Source organism: Heterodontus francisci, chromosome 31 (genome assembly GCF_036365525.1).
Source record: "Heterodontus francisci isolate sHetFra1 chromosome 31, sHetFra1.hap1, whole genome shotgun sequence".
Taxonomy (NCBI): Eukaryota; Metazoa; Chordata; class Chondrichthyes; order Heterodontiformes; family Heterodontidae; genus Heterodontus; species Heterodontus francisci.
Genome location: NC_090401.1, coordinates 34,905,028 through 34,927,829, shown reverse-complemented (window position 1 = coordinate 34,927,829; position 22,802 = coordinate 34,905,028). Strand labels below are relative to the sequence as shown.

Here is a 22,802-nt window from a genome sequence, read left to right as displayed (position 1 = left end):
AGTCTTTGAATATTTTTAAGGTAGAGGTTGATAGATTCTTGGTAAGCAAGTGGGTAGAAGGTTATCGGGGGCTAGGTGGAAATGTGGAGTAATCTGTTCAGCCATGAACTTATTGAATGGCAGAGCAGGCTCGAAGGGCCGAGTGACCGACACCTGCTCCTAATTCGTATATTTGTAATTAGAGATGCTGAATTGTCTGAAATTGTACCTTCTGCTGGCTGTTCAAGGAAAAGGTTAGTAGTAGATTGCATAGCTCTGACTGTGTGCTTTCTGTTAAGTTTCGTGTTTCTATTAGGTAACAATTTTTGTGTTAATTTTGTCCCCCCTTCCACATTTGGGTAGGAGGGTGAAGATCACCGAGGAACTCAATCTAAGTCAGGGTGGTGGCTGGGATATTCCAAAAGGTTGCACTTGTGAATGTTGCGTCAGAAAATCCAGGCTCGGTTTAATTCTTCTTGCCTGAATGACTTGGCTTGGTCCGTACTTGAGTAATGTACTGGAAATTACCAATAGAATTGTACCCCACTAAAAAGTCAACAACTTTGAGGGGGCGGAAGGTTGGTGGGAAAAATAAATATTTTTCAAAGCTGCATATATTGCTGGGGGAGGTACTGTTTTTTTTATTAGTACTGTACAAATGTGTGTCACCGCTTGTTTCCATTGTAGACATCTAGAACTGCTTGCATGAAACGTTCTAGTACGAGTAAAAGGATAAATCGCCAACCAGGTAGGATGTTGCACTTTTTCACCACTGGAGCGATTCACTATATGAACCTATACTAACCAATCTACTGATGAATGACAGCTCTAATTTGTACTGCTACCCTTTGGGAAGAGGATGGGAAGGTATGCGCATGCGGAGAAATGTTGCCATTGTCTGCATAATGAGCATGCGCGGAGTGGCTGCGGTCGATTCCTGGTGGGGGTAGGGAGTTGCCCATGCGCGGTGCGAGGGCGACGGGGCAAGGTGAGGGGCGGTGTGGGTCGGTGGTAAGTATCTGTGTTCTAGATAACCGGAGGTAAAGCTCGGCATCGGCCTTCCCCTGGAGGAGGCAGTGGGATTGGGCTTTCTATGCGGCTTGTTAGCCTGTGAATTGAAATGAGAGTTCCTGGTGGGTGGAGTTTACCCTGGGTAGCCGGGTGGAGTTTACCCTGGGTAGCCGGGAGCAGCAGGAAAAGGAGTCGCTACCAAGGCGCCGCAGAGGAGTCTCCAGCCGTGTCCGCTCTCCGAGCACCTTTACCGGAGCTGTTGCACGTTCACCCTGTAGGTCTGTCCCGGAGTCGGTAGTGTCTGTGACTCGTTCTGTGCTGGTTCCGGCCACGTCAGTATTCCTGGACAGTGCAGGTTGCTTCCTGGTGACTGAGCCGCACAACGAGCCCATTCATTGCTCATCGCTGCTGGCTGCTGGGTAGACTGGAGGCACCGGCTGGGAATTTCATTCAGTTAAAACTTGGCTTGTGATATGAGGTTACTCGGGGTCTCCATGTTTAAAGCACCATCCGAAAGTTTATAATCAGGAAATGAGAGTAAGAATCTAGATTTGGAAGGACATACATGATGGTTTGGGGAAATTTGTAGGTGTGGAGATTCATTTGAGCCTGGAAGCCATAAATCTGGTGCCCTTCCTCTGCCTGAGATTCCATTCAGCTTGAATCCAGCGCGCTCCTGAATCTCCTGAATGTGTTTGGTTCTCTGACTTCTTATTACGTTTTTTACATAATTGCTCTCAGGTCAGCTGGAAGGAATCTTACGTAGCAAGTCGATCATCATCTCTGAAGAAAGACAGGTTCGTTTCGTATGGGATTTTTATCAGTCAGTGTTGGAAGTGGCTTGTGCATATCCAAGTTGGAAATTCACTGACTCTTTTAAAGTGCTCCATTTAAATAGTAGTTACTCCTTGACCCTTACCCATCTGCTTTTGATCAAGAACAGCTGTAATACGGGTAAAGATTAAAAGTCTCCAGTTTCCTTGGTTAGACAGCACTTGGAATACTTTAAGAAGGATATTATTGCCATAGAGGGAGTGCAATGAAGGTTCACCAGACTTGTTCCCGGGATGGCGGGACTGTCCTATGGAGAGAGATTGAGGAAACTGGGCATGTATTCTATGGAGCTTCGAACGATGAGCGGTGATCTCATTGAAATCTACAAAATACTTAAAGGGATAGACAGAGTAGATGCAGGTAAGATCTTTCCCCTGGTTGGGGAGTCTAGAACCAGGGGACACTATTTACATAAGGGGGAAGCCACTTAGGACAGAAATGAGGAGAAATTTCTTTACCTAGAGGGTTGTGAATCTTTGGAATTCTCTACCCCAGAAGGCTGTGGAAGCTCAGTCATTGCGTATGTTTAAAGCAGAGATTGACAGATTTCTAAATACAAATGACAGAAGGGGATAGTGTGGGAGAATGGCATTGAAGTGGAAGATCAGCCATGATCATATTGAATGGCGGGGCAGGCTCGATGGGCTGAATGACCTATTCCTGCTCCTATTTTCCTATGTTTCTATATGTAAGGTTTGAATTATAATCATGCTATTACTGTTATCTGTGTTCTAGATAATCTTAGAGTTGTGGAGGGTCTTTAATAATTTTATTGCAGTCTGGGAATACATCCTTTTTAATTGGTACAAATGATACAGAAACAAAGATTAAAGATTTCATGTGGTTTAAGAGCAACTATATGGAAAAAGAGAGAAACAATTGATAGGATAACAAAGTAAAGGAGTTATTAGCTCAACAGAAAGAGCTTGTCATGTAAGGAAATCTAAAGTTATTGATAAAGGATAAGTCAATTAAATTCTCCTTGCTTGTATTCTATTTTGTGTATAATGTAAAGCAGAAATGTGGATTATCATCAATGCGTAAAAACTGTTTGTAATGAATAATTGGATTCATAAAGGCCCAAGATAGAGTTCAGAACTGTAGCACATTTGGATCCCAAACCAAACCATTAGGTGTGATTTATGAATATGATTTTAAGCCTTAAGTTTGTTTCAGTGTTATTGAACTTACAATATGCAAGACTTGACTTCAATGTTTCAGAACCTTCGGGATTTGAGGAGTTAAGCCATAAATAAGAACCCCTCCTCAACAGCTGTACTTTGTACCACTTAACAGTAACAAAACATCTGCAAAAAAATGCAAACATTGATGTTATTCACAGAGAAACTGTACTAAAGATATTTTTGCTAGTTAAATATTGGAAAAAATGTAATTAATTCTGAATCATTTTGATTTCTTATAGAAAATGGCAGCAGAGAAGATCCTAGTGACAGGTGGAGCTGGTTACATTGGTAGCCACTGTGTGATTGAGCTGATTAAAACAGGATACATTCCAGTTGTGATTGACAACTTTCATAATGCAATTCGAGGTAGAAAATGGTTTTGTATTTTATATACTTATTTTGTTGCATGCCGCTTGTTTATGCATCTGTGCAAGGATTGCTGAATTCCTCAGTACGGTACTGCTTTTTGTTTAATCTTCTGCCTCAGTATAGTATGGTCATTGTTCCTGGAGACCCAGGCAGGTCCTAGGTTAACTCTCATATGGAAAACCAGTGAGGCTGGGTAATTAGCTTCAGGATTAAGGTAGGATAACAGAGAGACACAGGTATGGTCAGGAATCTCACTACTATCCAGTGATCCCTAATGAAACTTGATATGCAGATCAGCTAAAGACAGGATCAGGCTGTGACAACTACCTTGGTTGAGCAGTCCAGAAATGTTCACTGCCCAGTTTTGCATGTGAAGAATAGCCAATTGGGTGTGTTAGCAGAGGATCTTGAATTCGGGTGTCGAATTCAGACTATCTGTGTCGAAAGGAATTTAATTCAACTGGGATGAGTTTGGGGACTGGTGGATGAGACACTTGGACAGGCCAGTTGTTACTTTAGAAACTAAACGTATTCCTGTTGGGCAGGAAATGAATTTTCTCTAAACTTGGAACATCCTGAATTGTAAGATCGGTTTTAAAGTTCCAGACAACTTTTCCTATTTATTATGTACTGCTGGGACCACGTTGCAGCTATGAGTAGTTTTTGGAACCAGCCAGAATGGTTGTAGGGTCTTTTCCAGTTTTGTATGTTCTCATTTTCCTATGATTGGGAAGAAAACAGAAAATGCCAGAAATACTCAGCAGCTCAGGTAGCATTTGTGGAGAGAGAAACAGAGTTAATGTTTCAGGCAATGACCTTACATCAGAAAGCTCTGCAGCATTTTGCTTTTGTATTCCTATAAGTGGGCTTGGATGTGAGGTTGTTGTAATGATCAGATACTCAATTCCACAAACTGGAAATCTCACAATTTGAATATTGTAGTTAAATTGTCAGCAAGTTTCAAAATTAAACTTGTCCTTTCTTCACTGAGTAAATGCTAAGCCACGTGGACCAGAAGGTGATTTGTGCCGAGTTAGCTGATCTCAATTGGCGCAACAGTTGGGGAGGGTGCTGCAATTCATCTCTCTGCCTAGGGACTAGCGGGAGGAAAATCAGCTAGTGCTGCTGCTCATAAGTTTTATGCAGTGACAACAGCTCAAAATTGTGCGTGTGGCTTCAGGTGGGCGCCAGACTTGCCTGTGATATTGAGTTGACAGTTTAGGCGCTCATATCAGACTAACTTACTGAGTAAATTACTGGAGAGTTGATTTTGTTAATGAAATTGTACCCCAAGAACAGTTGAAAAAGGAGTGGAGAAAAAATTGACAGTTGGAAATTGTTAGCAGCCATGAAAAATGTTATAGCAGCTTGTAATTTACTGTTTTCTGACAGTACTTTAATGAGACTGGGATAACCATGTACTTGATTTAGTCTTTAGTGATGACCTCGATATTTTATCAGACCTCCATGTGGGGCAGCACCTGGGAAATAGTGACCATAACATTAACAGGTTCACTTGATTAAATGTTTTTTTAAAAAGCTAAAAATTCAGTGCCAGTAGTGGATCACAAGGGGGCTAAATTTGCAAAACATGGCAGAGGACTAAAAAATGGGTAGATTGGGCACCCAAATGGGTGGGGAAGCACTAATACAAATGAGAAATATCTTTAAAATAATTCTAATGCAAAGGAGAGCCATGCATGTCCCTAAAGAAAAGCACTTAATAAACCCAAGCCAAGGTGGACAACTGGTCATGTACAGGACCTCTCCAATCAGGTTTCCGACCCTTATCAAAGTCAGAAATATCGTCCTATGTGACGGTGACCATGGTAAACTATCCCTCCTCGTCCGTCTTGATCTGCCTGCAGCTTTTGACGCAGTTGAGCACACCATCCTCCTCCTCCTCCATCGTCCAGCTAGGAGGGACTGCACTCACCTGGATCCATTCCTATCTATCAAGTCGTAGCCAGAGAATCACCTGTAATGGCTTCTCTGCTGTTCCTGCACCATTACATCTGGAGCCTCAAGGTTCTATCCTTGAAAAGCCTTTTCCACCCTGTCCCCCGTCCCCGCCAACCCAATTTCTCATTCTCATGCTTCTTCTCACAGCCATCATCCAAAAACATGGCATCAGTTTCCATGAGCATGCTGACAACACCTAGCTATATCTCACTGCCATCGCTGTCCTCTCCTTCGCTGCCTTTGATTTATCATGCTGCTTATCTGACACAGGATGAGCAGGAATTTCCTCCAACTGAATGTTGGGAAGACCGAAGCCATTGCCTTTGGTCCCCACCACAAGCTCCATTCCCTGGCCACTGACTCCTTCCCTCTCCCTGGTCACTGTCTCAAGTTCAACCAGATCATACGCAATCTTGGCGGTCTACGTGACCTTGAAATGAGCTTCTGACTGTATATTCACTCCATCCCCAAAACCGTCTACTTCCACCTCTGGGACATAGGAGCAGGAGTAGGCCGTTCAGCCCGTCGAGCCTGCTCTGCTACTCAGTCAGATCATGGCTGATTATCTACCTCAATGCCACTTTGCTGTGCTATCCCCATATCCCATGATGTCATTTGTATCCAGATATCCATCGATTTTTGGCTTCCACAGCCTTCAGTGGTAGAGAATTCCAAAGATTCACCACCCTCTGAGTGAAGAAATCCCTCCTCGTCTCAGTCTTAAATGGCCTACCCCTTATTCTGAGACTGTTCCTGGTTCTAGACTTCCCAGCCAGGGTAAACATCCTTTCTGCATTCATCCTGTCATGCCCTATAGGAATTTTGTAAGTTTCAATGAGATCACCTCTCAATCTTCAAAATTCTAGAGAATACAGGCCCCAGTTTCCTCCGTCTCTCCTCATAAAACAATCCCGCCATCCCAGGGATTAGTCTGGTGAACCTCCATTGCACTCCCTCTATGGCAAGTATATCTTTCCTTAGATGAGGAGACCAAAATTGTGCACAATGCTTCAGGTGCGGTCTCACCAAGGCTCTATATAATTGCAGCAAGACTTCTTTACTCCTGAAAACAAAACCCCTTGCATTGAAGGCCGATTACTTTTTTCCTAATTGCTTGCTGCACCTGCATGTTAGCTTTTAGTGACTCATGAACAAGGACACCCAAGTCCCTTTTAGACATCAACACTTCCCAACCTCTCTCCATTTAAGAAATATCCTGTCTTACTGTTTTTTTCTACCAAAGTGGATAACTTCACACTTTCACATTATATTCCATCTGCCATGTTCTTGCCCATTCACTTGGCCTGTCCAAATCCTCTTGAAGCCTCCTTGCATCCTCCTCACAACTTACATTTCCACCAATTTTGTGACATCAGCAAATTTGGAAATATTACATTCGGTCTCCACATCCAAATCATTTGTATAGATTGTGGACAGCTGTAGCCCCAGCAATGAACCTTGTGTTACCCCACCAGTAACAGCCTGCTGTTCGGAGAATTACTCATTTATTCCTACCTTGTTTTCTGTCTGTTAACCAATCCATACCCGCATGTTATCCCCAATCCCATGTACTCTAATTTTGTTTATTAACCTCCTGTGTGGGACCTTATCAAAAGCCTTCTGAAAATCCAAAAACACCGTATCCACTGTTTTCCTTTTATCTATACTACAAGTAAAGTCCTCAAAAATAAAACTCCCAACAGGCTTGTCAAACATGATTTCCCTTTCATAACATCATCTGTCTCTGCCTCGGGTTCAACTCCTCTGCTGCTGACCTGGCTATTTCAGTGCTCTCCTGGCTTGTCTTCTACCTTGCAGTCTCCGTAGACACGAGCTCAACGAAAACTCTGCTGCTTATATCCTAATTCGCATCAAGTCCCATTCATCCTTGACCCCTGTTCTTGCTTACCTACCTCAACTCCAGCTGCACTAATGCCTCAATTTTAAAAATTTCATCCTTGTTTTCAGATTGCTGCAGGACCTCACCCCTCCCTGTCTCTGTAACCTCCCTTAGCCTTACAATCCTCTGAGATCTCTTTGCCCCTCCAATTCTGGCCCAACCCCAATATTAATTGCTACACCATTGGGGGCCTTGCCTTTAGCTACCTAGGGCTTAAGCTCCTTAATTCCCTTCCTAAACCTCTCCACCTCCCTACCTCATTTTCCTCCTTTTAAGGTGCTCCTTAAAACCTACCTCTTTGACCAAGCTTATTGTCACCTGTGCTAATAACTCCTTTACGTGGTTTGGTGTCTAATTTTGTTCATGTTCCTGTGAAGCACCTTTGGGCGTTTTTACTATGTTAAAGGAGTTATTATAAATGCAGGTCGTTGATTAATTAGATTTAAGTAGAAATAGTTTTACAGAGCAAAAGCAAAAACCCTTGGGAATAGGAACAGGTATCACGATAAGCTTAAGGTAACAAAAGCTACAATTAGAGTGGCCAAAAGGTTGGTGGAAAAGGAAGTCATTGATAACTGCAGTAGCAATAGTAATGTCATGTTTGGAAGGAGCCATGATGAAATAAACAACGAATTAGAGGAATTATTAATTAAAAGTGAACTGTTGAACTGAACCACAAGAGAATGGGCACATTTGTACCACAGACAAAGTGGAGTAGAGGTTAGGTGATCCCTGTTGTACTGTTAATAAACACATCCATCTGTGGAGGCTAAAACTTGTTAACCTCATCTGAATTAGCTCTGGGGAGAGCCCATTACATATTGACCTCTCAGGAATGAACTAACAAAGGTTCTGTAGGCAGGCTGACTCCATAGCCCACACCAAGATAAATAGGTGTGAAGTTGCACCATTTTGTAACAGAATGGTCCCCATCCAGACACCAACAGAGAGCCATGGTTTCTGTATCCTGGGCCATTGTGTGGTCACCTGACAGACTCAAATGCAATGGATTTTACCTTAAAAGGTAGCCCTCTGGAGAGCGAGGGGCGATCAATAAAAGACCACAGAAAGCCAGTTCCATCCAGAGGCTGAGAGATATGGTCCAGCTAAGCAAAAGAACCCTGCTGAATAACAACTTGAACAACTGCTGCAGCACAGAAATTGCAAGGTGACTTTGAGACACTCAATCTGTGAAAGTAAACTAGATTCACACCACCAACTTGGGGCTAAGTTTTAACCACAGAAGATTACAACACTTCAGCAACTCCAAGACAAGGAACATTCAGGCCTGCAACACTCTTATAAAATTTCCTCCGGAAAGAAACTTTGAAAATTCTTTAAGCAACGGACTCTTGTATAATAATTTGGACCTTAATTGCATCCTACCCTTTTTTTCTCTGGCCATCTATTCTTCTGAATGCATGTGTGGGTTAGGTTGTGACCATTTCGGGAATTGTTTAAGAAGTAAATAGTCATCTTTTTCTTAACCCAAGAGAAAACCTGACATTTGTCTGCTTATTTGACCCTAAAAGCACTCCAGGACTAACGCACCATTTTTAACAAAACACTTCATGCGGCCAGTCGGGAAGTGAAACGTGGAAGCCACCTACACCACTTACGACCTGTCCATAACAGTAAAATCTTTATTGAATTATATTAGGAGTTGGGGGTGATAAAGGATTCCTACGGGTAGATTCAAATGGATTCCAGAACATGGCTGAGGTTTAAAATGGCTACTTTTGCATTAGTCTTTACTGCTGTTGATTATGCTCAGTCACCATTAACAACGTGGGGAGTTGACAATAAAGTTGATGCAACTCTGATTTTAAAGAAAATAAAGGATCTTAATCCCGATTTTATAAAATCAAATGGGCGGTTCAGGAAAGATGGACATAGATTTGGAAGGTGACACATTCATGCACTTTGGGGGAAAAAATAAAGAGACTTGCATTTATATAGTGCCTTTCACAACCTCAGACCATCCTAAACCTCAATCAGACTAAGTCTCTTTATGTGTCACAGCGTGACTGTTCGGTGCCCTCATTGTTCCAAGCATGCCATCAGAAGAAAGCCTTGCACTTTAAGGAATCCAGCCATTTAGTAGAATTACTGGACCCTTTCTAGTTGTTCTCTCCTCTTAATTATGAAAGTAGCAAAACGTGGACTCGTATGATGTCTTTCATGACCTCATAACATCCCAAAGCATTTGTCAACCAATTAAGCCATTTTGAAGTTTATTCACTCTTACACAAACAGCAATATGATAATGACCAGGTAATCTTTCAGAACAGCAGAGAGAACTCCCCTGCCCTACTTCAAAATAATGCCATGCGATCTTTTACATCCACCTGAGAGGGCTGGCAGGGCCTCAGTTTAATATCTTATCCAAAAGACACCTTCAACAGTGCAGCATTCCCTCAGTGCTAGGGAAATGTCAGCATAGAATTTGTGCTCGAGTAGAGCTTGAGCCCACAACCTTCTGAGTAAGAGACAATCGTTTCTGACATTGCAAACACTAATTGAAGGACTGGAATCTACATGGTGGTGGTGCCTAACTGCTTTTGTTTAAAAATGTCAGTAGTCCAATAATCCTGCTTAACAATGCTGCTGATCTACAGTTGCAAGTAAGGTAGTGATTTCCTTCTGTTCATGATCATAGAACCTGAGGGAAGAATTTCACAAGGCTTCCACCCCTATACTGCTCGAGGACACTAACTTTTGCTGGTATGGTTCTGTATGTGTGCAAAGACACTCCACTACATTGGACCCAACTTTTATAAGTTAAATGAAGTAACATTTACAAACTGTGAGCAATTGTCTTGTGATCGGGTATAATGCGATCGTGATGATAGATTCTTCGCAGGTGAAGATCGTGGGAAGGCTTGTCCCTGTGGTAGTTGGCATGTTCGTTGGTAACAGAAGGGGCCAATTCTTGATCTGCAGGTTCTTGAGCAATTGGGACACGAGAACTGCTGGTTTGGAGGGGCTCTGGTGGAAGTAGACTCTTTCCGTTGAAGGCGTTCAAACCACCAGGCATTTATCCAACATTTGACAACCCTACTTCCTGGTCAGCTATTTGCTTGATAAACTTGCCGTTCCATCCAGGGAGTGACCTCATGCTGAAAATGATCAGATTACATAATTGGGAAATGTTTATATGAAATTTTTTTTGTAATTTAGGTAAGGATGGACTTCCTGAAAGCATTCGTCGTGTGAGTGAGATTACAGGAACTGACATAATCTTCCAGGAAATTGATCTGCTCAATGAATCCGCAATGCGTAACCTCTTCAAAGAGGTACCAGTCTGAATCCCAATACCCATAATCTGCTATTCCTATCTTTTTGGTTTCAATTATGGTTTAGCAATGTGTACTTTGAGGTCCATTCAAATTCGTGCCATCACAAAGACTCCATAACTTGGCCCCTTTCTTAGCTCATCTGCTGCTGAAACCCTCATTTATGCCTTTGTTACCCCTAGACTTGACTATTCCAATGCACTCCTGGCTGATCTCCCACATTCAACCCTCCATAAACTTAAGGTCATCCAAAACTCTGCTGCCTGTGTCTTATTTTGCACAAAGTCCCATTCACCTATCACTCCTGTACTTGCTGACCTACATTGGCTCCTGGTCAAGCAACACCTTGATTTTAAAATTCTCCCTCCTTTTCCAATCCCTCCATGGACTTGCCCTCCTCTGTAATCTCCTCCTGATCCATAACCTTCCGAGATATCTGTGCTTATCTAATTCTGGCTTTTTGAGCATCCCTGATTTTAACCACTCCACCATTGGTGGCTATACCTTCAGTTGCCTAGGCCTCTGAAATTCCCTCCTGACGCCTCTCTGCTTCTTTACCTTGATTTTTCCTTTAAGATGCTCCTTAAAAAGTACCTCTGACCCAGCTTTTGGTCATCTGACCTACTATCTCCTTATGTGGCTCCTCTGAAGCACCTTAGAATGTTTTAATACGTTAAAGGCACTATATAATTATAAGTTGTCGCCCATAGAATGGATTAGGAAATATTTTTCCCCAGTAACTGTTCCTTGGCTGCAAGTGATCAGAAGTACATACTCCAAACATTGGGTTCAATTCACTGGCCCCCCATGAACTAGTCATGGTGATATCCTTTCTTTTCTGCCCCTTCCCAGACTCCCACTGTAGTAAAATGCCTCTACAGCGTTTTGTACTCTCTGATCCCCAGTTTGAGATTAAAAACTTGCAGTGTTGGGAGTTGGGCATAAATCAGTCATTGTCGTTTATTACAAGAGTGACTACACTAAAAATACTTCATTGACTGTAAAGCACTTTGAAACATTCTTCATATATTTTGGAATGCTGCAATGTTGTATTGCGTAGTTAGAAGGTCGGGAATTTCATGACTGATCATTCTGCAAGAAGATTGGTTTAAATGTTTAGCACTAATGGTGAAGTGAATTACGGTGCTGACCTTTCTGCTCAGGTTTGAATGCACTTACCTTTATGCAGGAAAGTCGTCTCTCTGGCAGCTACAAGGATCTTAAATGTGCTTGTGCGATTGTGATTAAGTCATAGTTGCAGAAGTCATTTAGGACTTGATCTCTAATACTAAATTGAAAAGCTTAGTGGTGTTTCAATAGGCAATTTGAAAATTTATCCTTGTAGATTAAAATTAATATTTTTACTCCATTGCAATACTTCTAATTCCCATTCAGAATGCTTCTGAGACGGGTTAATGCCTAACGAGTTCTCCAAGTATGAGTGGACGTGATCATTAGGGCAACTGAATATGGTATATTTTAGTAATTAGGATTACATGTTATTTTTCCAGCACAGTTTCTCAGCTGTAATCCATTTTGCGGGGTTGAAGGCTGTCGGAGAGTCTGTCCAGAAGCCTCTTCTTTATTACAAAGTCAACCTGACAGGAACAATTAAACTGCTGGAGGTGAGTGTGCTGAGTCAGGAAGGTGATGATCAATTGATCTGTAAAATAAGCATCTGTGAGGGAAATGAGAGCATTGTGTTCAAGGTTGTAGTCCTTCCTCTTCATTACCCATTGACGATAAAGGTGTCAGTAAGAAATTAGTTAGTTCCAGCTGCCAGATACAATCTAGACTTTGAGCATTGTTCAGTTCATGGTATATGATTTTTTTCCCCCCTCCCCTGTTCAGTGGGACTGATTGGATCGCTCCATGAAGAGCTGGCATGGACTCGATGGGCCAAATGGCCACCTTCTGTGCTGTAAATGACTGACTCCTGCTTAGGGATAACCTATCCGGTTTTCTAAGTTAGGTGGCATAGTAAGTAGTATAGATGGATGCAGAAATGTTGCAAAAGGATATTGATAGATTGTGAGTGGGCAAAACTGTGGCAGTTCATTGTGAGGAAGTGTGAGGTCAGCCACTTAGGACCCAAGGAAGAATATTTTCTATTTTTTGGGGTCCATGTACAGAACTCACTAATGAACAGGTACAAAAAGTTGTTTGAAAAGGCTAATGGAATGGTGGCCTTTATCACAAGGGGGCTGAAATATAAAGGGGTGGAAGATTTGCCACAGTTGTTATAGCTATGGTTAGACCTCCATTTGGAGTGCTGCATTCAGTTAGGAACATAGGATATAGGAGCAGGAGTAGGCCATTTGGCCCCTTGAGCCTACTCCACCATTCAGCTGGATCATGGCTGATCTACCTCAATGCCATCTTCACACACTGTCCCCATATCCCTTGATGTCCTTAATATATAGAAAACTATCAATCTCTGTCTTGAACATACTCAATGACTGAGCCTCCATAGTCCTCTGGGGTAGAGAATTCCAAAGATTCACCACCCTCTAGGTGAAATAATTCCTCCTCATCTAAGTCCTAACTGGCCTGCCTCTTATTCTGAGACTGTGTCCCCTGGTTCTAGATCCCCCAGCCAGGGGAAACATCCTTCCTGCATCTTTCTTGTCGAGCCCGGTAAGAATTTTCTATGCTTCAATGAGATCACCTCTCATTCTTCTAAATGCTAGAGAATATAGGCCCAGTCACCTCAATCTCTCCTCATAGGGCAATCCTGCCATCCCAGGAATCAGTCTGGTGAACCTTCATTGCACTCCCTCTATGGCAAGTATCTTCTTCCTTAGGTAAGGCGACCAAAACTGTACATAATACTCCAAGTGCAGTCTCACCAAGCCTCTATACAATTGCACCAAGACAGCTTTACTCCTGTACTCAAATCCTCTTGCAATAAAGGCCAACATACCATTTGCCTTCCTAATTGCTTGCTTCTCTGGGCACTGCCCCTTGAGAAGGATTTTTGGGCCTTGGAAGGGGTACAGCTCATATTCCAGAATAATACTGGGTCTAAAATGGTTAAATTGTGAAGACAGGTTGCATACACTAGGCTTGATTATCGAAGATTAAGGGTGATCTAATTAAGTGCTTAGGACAATTAAAGGATTTGACAGTTTTAATCTGTCTAACCTATTTCCTCTCCTGGGGGATTCTAGAACAAGGGAGCATTACCTTAAAATTAGAGCTGGACATTCAGGGGTGGTCAGGGAGCACATCTTCTTACAAAGAGTAATGGAAATCTGAAACTCTCCGCCCTCAAAAAGCTTTTGTGGCTAGATCAATTGAAAAAAATCAAAACTAACATAGGTAACATAGGGCGGCGCAGTGGTTAGCACCGCAGCCTCACAGCTCCAGGGACCCGGGTTCAATTCTGGGTACTGCCTGTGCGGAGTTTGCAAATTCTCCCTGTGACCGCGTGGGTTTTCGCCGGGTGCTCCGGTTTCCTCCCACCGCCAAAGACTTGCAGGTGATGGGTAAATTGGCCATTGTAAAATTGCCCCTAGTGTAGGTAGGTGGTGGGGGAATTGAGGGGATTACTGTAGGGTTAGTATAAATGGGTGGGTCTTGGTCGGCACAGACTCGGTGGGCCGAAGGGCCTGTTTCAGTGCTGTATCTCTAAATAAATTTTTAAAAAAAAATTTTGTTAGGCAAGGATATTAATGGATATGGAACCAAGGCAGGTAAATGGATATTTTTTAGGCAAAAGTATAGAAGGATATGGACCCAAGGTGGGTAAATGGAGTTAAGACATCAGATCAGCCATGATTTCATTGAATGGCGGCAGAGCAGACTGAAGGGGCTAAATAGCCTAATCCTGTTCCTATGTTCCTTTGAAGTGCAGATAGCTCTCTGGTACCTTGTTCATGACCATTATTCCTTGTGTGTGAACCCAGATATCAAATTTCAATAAGGGAGGGGGACAGTGGTCATTGCTGAGCCCAAATCTTTTCTCAGAGTTCAGATACAAACCCCAGCTGGCTGATTTCATTCATTTTCCAGCCCCACAGCTGAAGACTGTTAAGACTAAGTATAACACTACCACCATTGTCCTAGCTGAGATCTGCTAACAGCACTGAGGCTGGATTGAGTCTGGATCCTACCTTTACTGTATGTCTGCTCCACAATGTACAAGACATTTAACAGCTGAACCATTGAGGTAGCCACTTTTTCATAAAAGACTAAAATAGTGATCTAGTAACATATTTAGTGTATGGTTGTGATGCCCCATAAGTGATTGAAGATTTGTACCCACAGTGATGGGAAAAAATCAGATACAGTCTAGCTATACTTCCCTTATGTTTATTTTAATGTTTAGCTCGTGCCTTGTGAGGCTGCTTAGATATGGAGGATATATGCATAAATTGCAGATATATATTACAGGACATTTCAGAAAATATAACTGTCAAGTTCATCATTCTCTCCATTTTAAAATATCTGCACAAGAATAATCTCCAACAGTGTAGTTTTATTAAATTAAACCTTGTGACTGCAGACATTGGGTACAAAATTGTGGCGTGTTTTGCATCTTAAACCATGCACTTGAGCTCCTTTACTTTTAAACCATAGCAATCGTGGAGCATGATTTTCGAACTGTTGGATGATTAACTTTTCTAAAAAGTTTAAAAATTATTTGAAATAGAGATCTGGGTGATTTTTGAATGTGTACGAATGACTGGATTTAGTTATGTCACATATGAAGGGGAAACCGCAAGTGATTTGTCAAGTGAGTTCTGAGGTAAAATTGCAGCCTTATTTGAGGTTACTTTCATGTAGCTTTAAAACTTCTAAGTTTTGTGTACGTTTTTTGGCATGTTCTCGGTGCAGATGCTGTTTGAGAGTGTTCTGTCAATCTGATTTGTATACTGAAAGATTAATAATTGTAATCGCTACAAATTGGAAAAACCTGTCAGAAATGAGATACCATGTGTATGTATGCTACCCAAAACAGCTGTAAAACAGGTCATCAAATACCACTTTAAGTGAATCTTTCTCTGAGTTTTTGAATGGTTTATACAATTTTTTTTGCTGCTTTAGATAATGAGAGAACATGGTGTTAAAGACATTGTTTTCAGTAGTTCTGCAACTGTATACGGAAATCCCAGTTACTTGCCAATAGATGAGGCACATCCTGTTGGTAGCTGCACTAATTCTTATGGAAAAACCAAATACTTCATTGAAGAAATGATCAAGGATCTCTGCCATGCAGAAAAGGTATTTCTTTCCATTTTGTTATTAACACCTTAAGTTGCCAGACTGCAAGTAGGCTATATACAGTGTTAATTGATTGCATTTGCAAGATGTCTTGAGTTATTGTGCTGTCTCCTATCTGTGCTGTATATATGTGTGTGCATGTGGGATTAATTGCTGTGTGCCTGTGTCTGTAACTTTTGGCTTTGTGATGGTGGATAATTGTAGGAAATATTTCACAAATTGAAAATAACTATCATCAATTGGGGTGCAGGGACCAACATGCCACTACTAAATGTAATAAAGTTGTAGAGAACTTTTTCGATGGATCTGAAACATGGACACTGCTTAAGCAAAACATCAAGAGACTGGCAGCGTTCCTTTGTGCTGGCAGAAGCAACTGTTGGGAATTAAATGGTTCAACTTTGTGTGCAATGCAAATGTAACAACGAGAACCAGACTTTAGAAAATTATGGTTATTAATCATCTCCATCAGGTGTTTATTGGACACCTCGCCCATCTTGGAGAGGAAGGTCCCTCAAACTGGGCATGAAAGGTCAAATTGAGGTCAGGAAGGAGATGGTCATAGGGTCATTCTCCGCTAACTTGGTTATATCAGATCAGGAATGATCTGCTTAAGCCATACAGCTAGGTCATGGGTGGTCAGTGCGCGGAACCTCTGCTGTCTAAGTGTTACTGCCCACTTGCTTGTTAAGCAGTACATTTTTATAAATGCGCAGAAGTGGTTGTACTTTCTGTCTGTCTATCTTGTGTTCCCTCCCTCCCTCGCTGATTACATGCATTAACAACCTACTCGTCACAGACTAAAGGATTTCTTTAAAAGTGCAATTGGCTGAAACCAGCTTTAAGTTGTATTTATCTTATTTATCAAAAGTCTTGTGAAATGTATCACAATCTCTGTTTTCAGATGCACAATTGTTAACTTATTATAAAGTTTTCTTTATAACTGCAGGATATGAATTCTTGGTATCATTTTTCAAATTAAGCAAGGTTTACAAGTAGCAGGTTCTCAGACATCTTTGAATCTGGTTTATGATGGTGACTAACAAACTATTGTCCATTCAGGATTGGAATGCTGTTCTACTTCGATACTTCAATCCTATTGGAGCTCATGAATCGGGAAAAATAGGTGAAGATCCCCATGGTATTCCTAACAATCTGATGCCATACATTTCACAGGTAGGTAATTTTAAAAAGGTTTAAAACAGCATGTGAGTACAGTGGCAATAGGGAGAAGTTTTTTCCCATCAAAATGCCCTTCACATCGATAAAACATGTTGCTTATGACTTCCTCCTAATAGAAACTATAAATGCTGTATAATTATTGACTGAGCCTTAACTTCTTGCAGAGGTCCTGAAACCCCTTCATTACCTCTTGTGAGTTTGATTGATTTTATTTTGGGGTGTAAATTCTTAATTTGGAGGATTTAATCATGGAGTTGGTCACTCATGCTGGTTCTTTCACTGTCCTCTTGCACTTCCATGGATGTTAGAACATGCATCCCTGACTGCCTTCGCCCCACCATTGGTGGCCATGCCTTCATCTGTCTAGGCTCTTGGCTCTGGAATCCCTCCTAAATCTCTTGTAGAGTACTCCTTAAAACCTGTTTGTATGACTTAATCTTTGGACACTTATCCTAATATCCCCTGCTCTGGTCACTGTCAATATGTTTGTCCTGTGAAATGCCTTGGGATGCTTTGCTATGCTAATGGCACTAAATAAATACAAGTGGTTGTTAATTTGGTCTCCAAGAAGATTGTGTGAATCTGCAAATCAAAATTCTTAACCATTGGACCTTAATAGTAGATGCATGTGAAGACTGGACTTGCCACTTTACTCTGAGTAACCAGTACAGCCATATTTTCTTTGCACTTGAAATATTCTTTGCTCAGGCTGCAGGACACATCCACAAATGGGTACATCAGGATGATATAGAAGTGCCTGGGCTCCCAAATCATTTATTATCCACCAATACTACCAGGGTGTAGTTCATTGATCTTTCAAAAGTGATATACAGGCCAGAAAAGATTGATTTTATATTCAGATGGATTTTATACATGGGTAAAACCAAATGATTAATGTTCATTTGGTACAAATTGTTGATGATGCTTCAACTCTTGCCTTGTGCAGTTCTGGGCACTGGAGTATAGGAATGGTATGAGAACCATGGAAATAAAGATTCACTAGAATAATGCCAGGAATAAGAGTTTCTAGTTTTGAATAAAAGACATGAAAATTTGGAACTTTTTTCACTGAAATAGAAAATCTTAAAAGCGTTTTTCAAAGTCATGAAATATTTTGAACGTTAATAGCGAAAAATTGTTTCCACTGATTAGTGAATTGGTGATAAGGAAATGCAGTCTTTAGGACCAGAAGAATTGAGGGGTTACTTATAAGTTCCACCCCCCTCAATATTTTGGAATGCTTTACTGTTGGGGCATAGACACAAGCATGCTTCCACAGAGAATTGGATCAGCATTTTAAGAAGCATGTAAATATATATGAGGCAAGAGCAGGGAAATGTGACTGGAGTAGATAACTCCAGTTAGAATTCGCACAGGCTCAGAAGCAAAGTGTTGAATGGCCTTCTGTGCTGTAATTTCTATGATAACCGAAAGTCTGCTAATAAAATGTTGGCAATGGGTTTTTTTCTGAAATGTAGGAGAGCTCTTAGTATTTTTAAAGTCCCTCCTTCCTATTCCTGTATCTCACACCACCTGAGTATTTCCTTATATAATATTGCAACTGAACATGTCATAAGCTACATTTTTTTTTTAACCACAGCTATCTTTAGTAATGGATCTTTGACCTTTTAAATGAATCCTACTTTACAAAGGCATTGGGTGTGGCCACTATTTTAGTGGCATGTTCTGTCAGAAGCCACCTTTGGTTGACTGTTAATTATTTGGTAATAACTCGTTAACCAAATGAAACACTGCTGTAAAGCAAATTGTTAATGTGAGAATTTTAATCAAGGGAGGCAAGAAGTGATGAGCTAGTATCAGAAATTGAGTGACAGCTTCTGTGTAGGTCTAATTTTTGCCCCCAATCTCTCAACCACCCTCTGAGGAAGAGAGCTGTCCTCAGGGTATAAGAGCTTTTTACTCTGGATGACATCTCAGCAATGCTTGATGCTTCAATGCAAAGAATGAAGTGATTCTGTTTTATGAGCTTGTCTCACTCTGAGTGCTGAACCAATGCAACATCAAGTGATAAAAGCAGCCTAGACGTTGGTGTGTTCATTTGTTAATTTTATTTGCTTAAGCCCTGTACCTCCCCTTCAGCTGGGGGAAGGGCGCTGCTTACAGAGTTCTGCTAATTGTCTTCTGAATGAACAATTGGTTAAAACTGAGTTGATGACATCTGCAGCTTATTTTGTGCCTTGAGTTGAGTGAGGGGTCAGAAGTCATCCATTCACTTGCTGCACACCACATTTGGTAACTTTTTATAACATGTTTATACAACAATAGTTCAGCTGTAATCTGCTTGAATAGGAAAAGCTTTTACTTTTCAGTAGCAGCTGCTTCATGGATGTTACTAAATGTTTGACTTCGCAGGTTGCTATTGGACGTCGGCAGTGCCTGAATGTTTTTGGAAATGACTATGAGACATGTGATGGCACAGGTACGATCACTCTCCCTTGTGGTCCATCATTCAGTTCTACGTTTATCATCATCGTGGCACAAAACACTGGTGTTCCAACACACCGTGGTGAAAGGGGATGACTACTTCTGTTTCCTGTGGAATCTATCACTGAGTCCGTAGGCCTAAACATCATATACATAACTTGAACTATTAAAGTGTTGAGTTGCACATAGTCATCTGTTTTGGAATTTGGATTCCATTACACTTCAGCTCTAGTTAATTTCAGTTCTGTCTTCCCTACTTAGTACACGTTGCTTATTTGCCTATTTATAATTGGGTGTGGCTTGTTTAAAACAGAAAGAGAATGCACATTTGTGTCCTTCAATTTTTGAGGGCTCAGAAAAAGCTTTGGGAAGGGAGAATAAACTGATTCACTGAATTTAATATATTGATAGGTGTTGTTCGAAAGTGAGATGCAAGTCTTCAGGAAAGGGGGAGTGCTTTATTTTCCAAGTACATTCCTTGTGTTTTGTACCTCCGTTGTTTGTAGGTTATTGGTGGGAACTGCCCTGCAGCAGCTCCATTGACTTTATTTGGTCAAAACATTGTGATATTTCCATTGAAACTTTCTGCCATTCATTTACATAGATCCACTCCTATGCAAAAGACAGGCTCACTTAAGCTTCCTATATTCACACTAGTATTTGCTGGGGTAGATTTACACCCACAGGAGCAGCAGAGCCAATAGGTTCTGAGTAAGGCGCCATGGCAGAAGCTCATGGGTCACTCGGTAATACCACTACTAACGGTGCTGCATTTGCTGGATTTTACATTCCAGCATAAGCAAATGAGCTCTGCAGGAAATTTTGGGCTAATGTGCTTGATAATCAGGGTCTGTATATGTAATGATCACTTGCATGAAAATGGTTTCTTAGTTGAGATCAGAGTGCTGTGTTTGCACAAAGACAGCTGTATGATTGCAAGTAGGGAAAGCCATAAAGGCTAATACCTCCTGGCTTTTATGGGGATATAGAGTATTGGAGCAAATAGGTTAAGATAAATTTGTACAAGGCAGTTGTGAGACTACAATTAGAATACTGTGTACAGTTTTGAGTGAAAGGATGTTAAAGCCATAAGAGTACAATGTAGTTTCACCAGGATGATACCAGGACTAGATACAAGTTGAAATGCTGATTTACAGGGCTATGGGGTGGAAGTGGGACCTAGTTTTGGATACCTCTAGATAATGGGATGAATTTTTGTTTGTAAATGTCTGTCATCTAAAATGCTACCTGCAGTGCAGTTAGAACTTTTCTGGGCATTTTTGATGAGTATCATGATGATGCTGGAAACACACTTTGTTCTTCGGGTAATTTTGCATATTAAATCAGGCAAACGAGTTGTTTTTGGATTTGAATACATATGATTGCAGGCAAATAAGAGCTTTGTCTTACTGTTTAGGTGTCAGGGATTACATTCATGTTGTGGATCTTGCAAAGGGACACATTGCTGCACTGAAGAAGCTTAAAGAGAGATGCAGCTGCAAGGTTTGTTATTGACAGCTGCACTTTGGACAGCTTTAACATTGTACTCTTAGTCTATGAGACTATTGCCTCTGCTGCCTTTTACACAATTTCCCTGCTTCACTTCTATGGTATCTTTTTTTCCTATCCTTTTCCTCCTATTCTTCCCAAGACTTTCTGCCCTTTTACAGCACTATGTAACTTACACTAGGACTATCTGTCCTCACAATAACTAATTATATGGCTCTCTTTGTTCAGGTGTACAATCTCGGCACTGGAACAGGCTACTCTGTTCTACAGATGGTAAAAGCAATGGAGAAAGCTTCCGGGAGAAAGGTAAGTGTCGCCAAAATTTAAGGGCTTCTGTGGTGCCACCTTTTAGTTTGGCTGAAAATTAATTAAAGCGAATTAACTGATTCATGTATGAATCACAGATTAACAGACAAAATGTTAGTTCTCTCCTCCCTATCTTTTGCAGATTAAATATCAGATTGTTCCACGGAGAGAAGGAGATATTGCTTCCTGTTACGCCAATCCAGCTCTTGCAGAGAAGGAGCTTGGATGGAAGGCAGAGTATGAGATTGATAAGATGTGTAAGCACTCAATGTAATAAAATGTTGGGGGGTTTAATGTAATTTTGATGTTTCATATCAAAACAACTTTTTAAGTATGTTGGATAGTTGAACAGTTACTATTTTGTTAGCCACAATTTTAGAGCTGCATTTGTTTTAGTTGTCTGAAGCAGTACTATACTATAGCTAAATACTGGAATGTACAACAAGTTTGAAAAACAATGTTCTTTGTATTTTAGGTCAAGATTTGTGGTATTGGCAATCCCAGAATCCTTATGGCTTCAGCAAGAATGAAATACCGAACGCAACATCTAACAGTTGATTAAAAAAAAATCTTTTGTTAACATCTTTTTAGTAGTAGCCCAGTGTGTAGATCACCAGTAATAAAATACAAAGTAGTTTCCTAAGTATACATAATCTGTTATGGTGGAGGATGATGTGAAGGAAAACTTCATCAGAGCACAGCACATTCAAAACAGCAATTTACTGTGATGCATCAAATTTTAGAACTGATGGAAATTGTGAGGCAGTTTTTGCTCAATGAAATTAGTTAAGCAACTGATTTTTTTCAACTTGCTTCATGCTTTCTTGACTGAAGTTTGAGCTGCTTAGACAACTGTGACCAAATGTTTGGTCTTGTAAATCTAGTAATTTCTATATAATTTGAAAGTATATATACATTACAAATGGGCTGGGTACAGTACTGGTGCATTTGAAGTTTTTATACTTTAGAATAATGCCTCAAATAATTTCATTCCAAATAAATGAACACTAAGTTTTGGTATATGTTTGCATGTATATATTTTTTGCTTTCAACATGAGAGCAACATTGTTTACAGTTAGACAAACTGCCCCCACTGTAGTTTGAGTTGATGAGGATATTTATGTTCAAGAATCAGGCAGGACTTTATCAAGATTAAAACAAGCGAGTTGCAGATTGGTAGAACTGGAACCCTCGAGTCTGTTTATGATAATACCTGATATCTACTGGTCATAAATCACTCCATCAGGGTGACCTAATAAGGGGAGATTCTATCTGAAGGCCTTCATTGAAACTTTTTGTTTAAGATGCTAATATGACAAAGAAGCTTTTAGAAAAGGGAGCGGAATGTATTTGTCACCTGTGGCTCAGTGTTAGCACTCTGGCTTTTGAGTCAGAAGGTTGTGGATTCACGCTGCACTCCAGAGACTTGAGCACAAAATCTAGGCTAATATTCCAGTGCATCACTAAGGGAGTGCTGCACTGATAGAGGTACCATCTTTCAGTGAAATGTTAAACTGGGGTACATTCTGCCCTTGCTGGGCATAAAAGATCCCATGGAGTTCTTCCCAGTGTCCTGGTCAATATTTATTTCTCAATCAA

General features: G+C 40.9%; 1 protein-coding gene across 1 annotated transcript; it reads left to right on the top strand.

Moving 5' to 3' along the window:
- Nucleotides 1–894: 894 nt before the first annotated feature.
- LOC137346966 (UDP-glucose 4-epimerase-like) lies at nucleotides 895–22,223 on the top strand. Its single transcript, XM_068010924.1, has 12 exons — nucleotides 895–990; nucleotides 1,732–1,787; nucleotides 3,248–3,374; nucleotides 10,420–10,535; nucleotides 12,047–12,160; nucleotides 15,585–15,761; nucleotides 16,824–16,937; nucleotides 19,317–19,383; nucleotides 20,806–20,891; nucleotides 21,126–21,203; nucleotides 21,346–21,460; nucleotides 21,679–22,223. Exons 3-12 carry the CDS (start codon nucleotides 3,251–3,253, stop codon nucleotides 21,759–21,761), a joined length of 1,074 nt encoding a protein of 357 aa, XP_067867025.1. The 5' UTR covers nucleotides 895–990; nucleotides 1,732–1,787; nucleotides 3,248–3,250; the 3' UTR covers nucleotides 21,762–22,223.
- The last annotated feature ends 579 nt before the right edge of the window (nucleotides 22,224–22,802 follow it).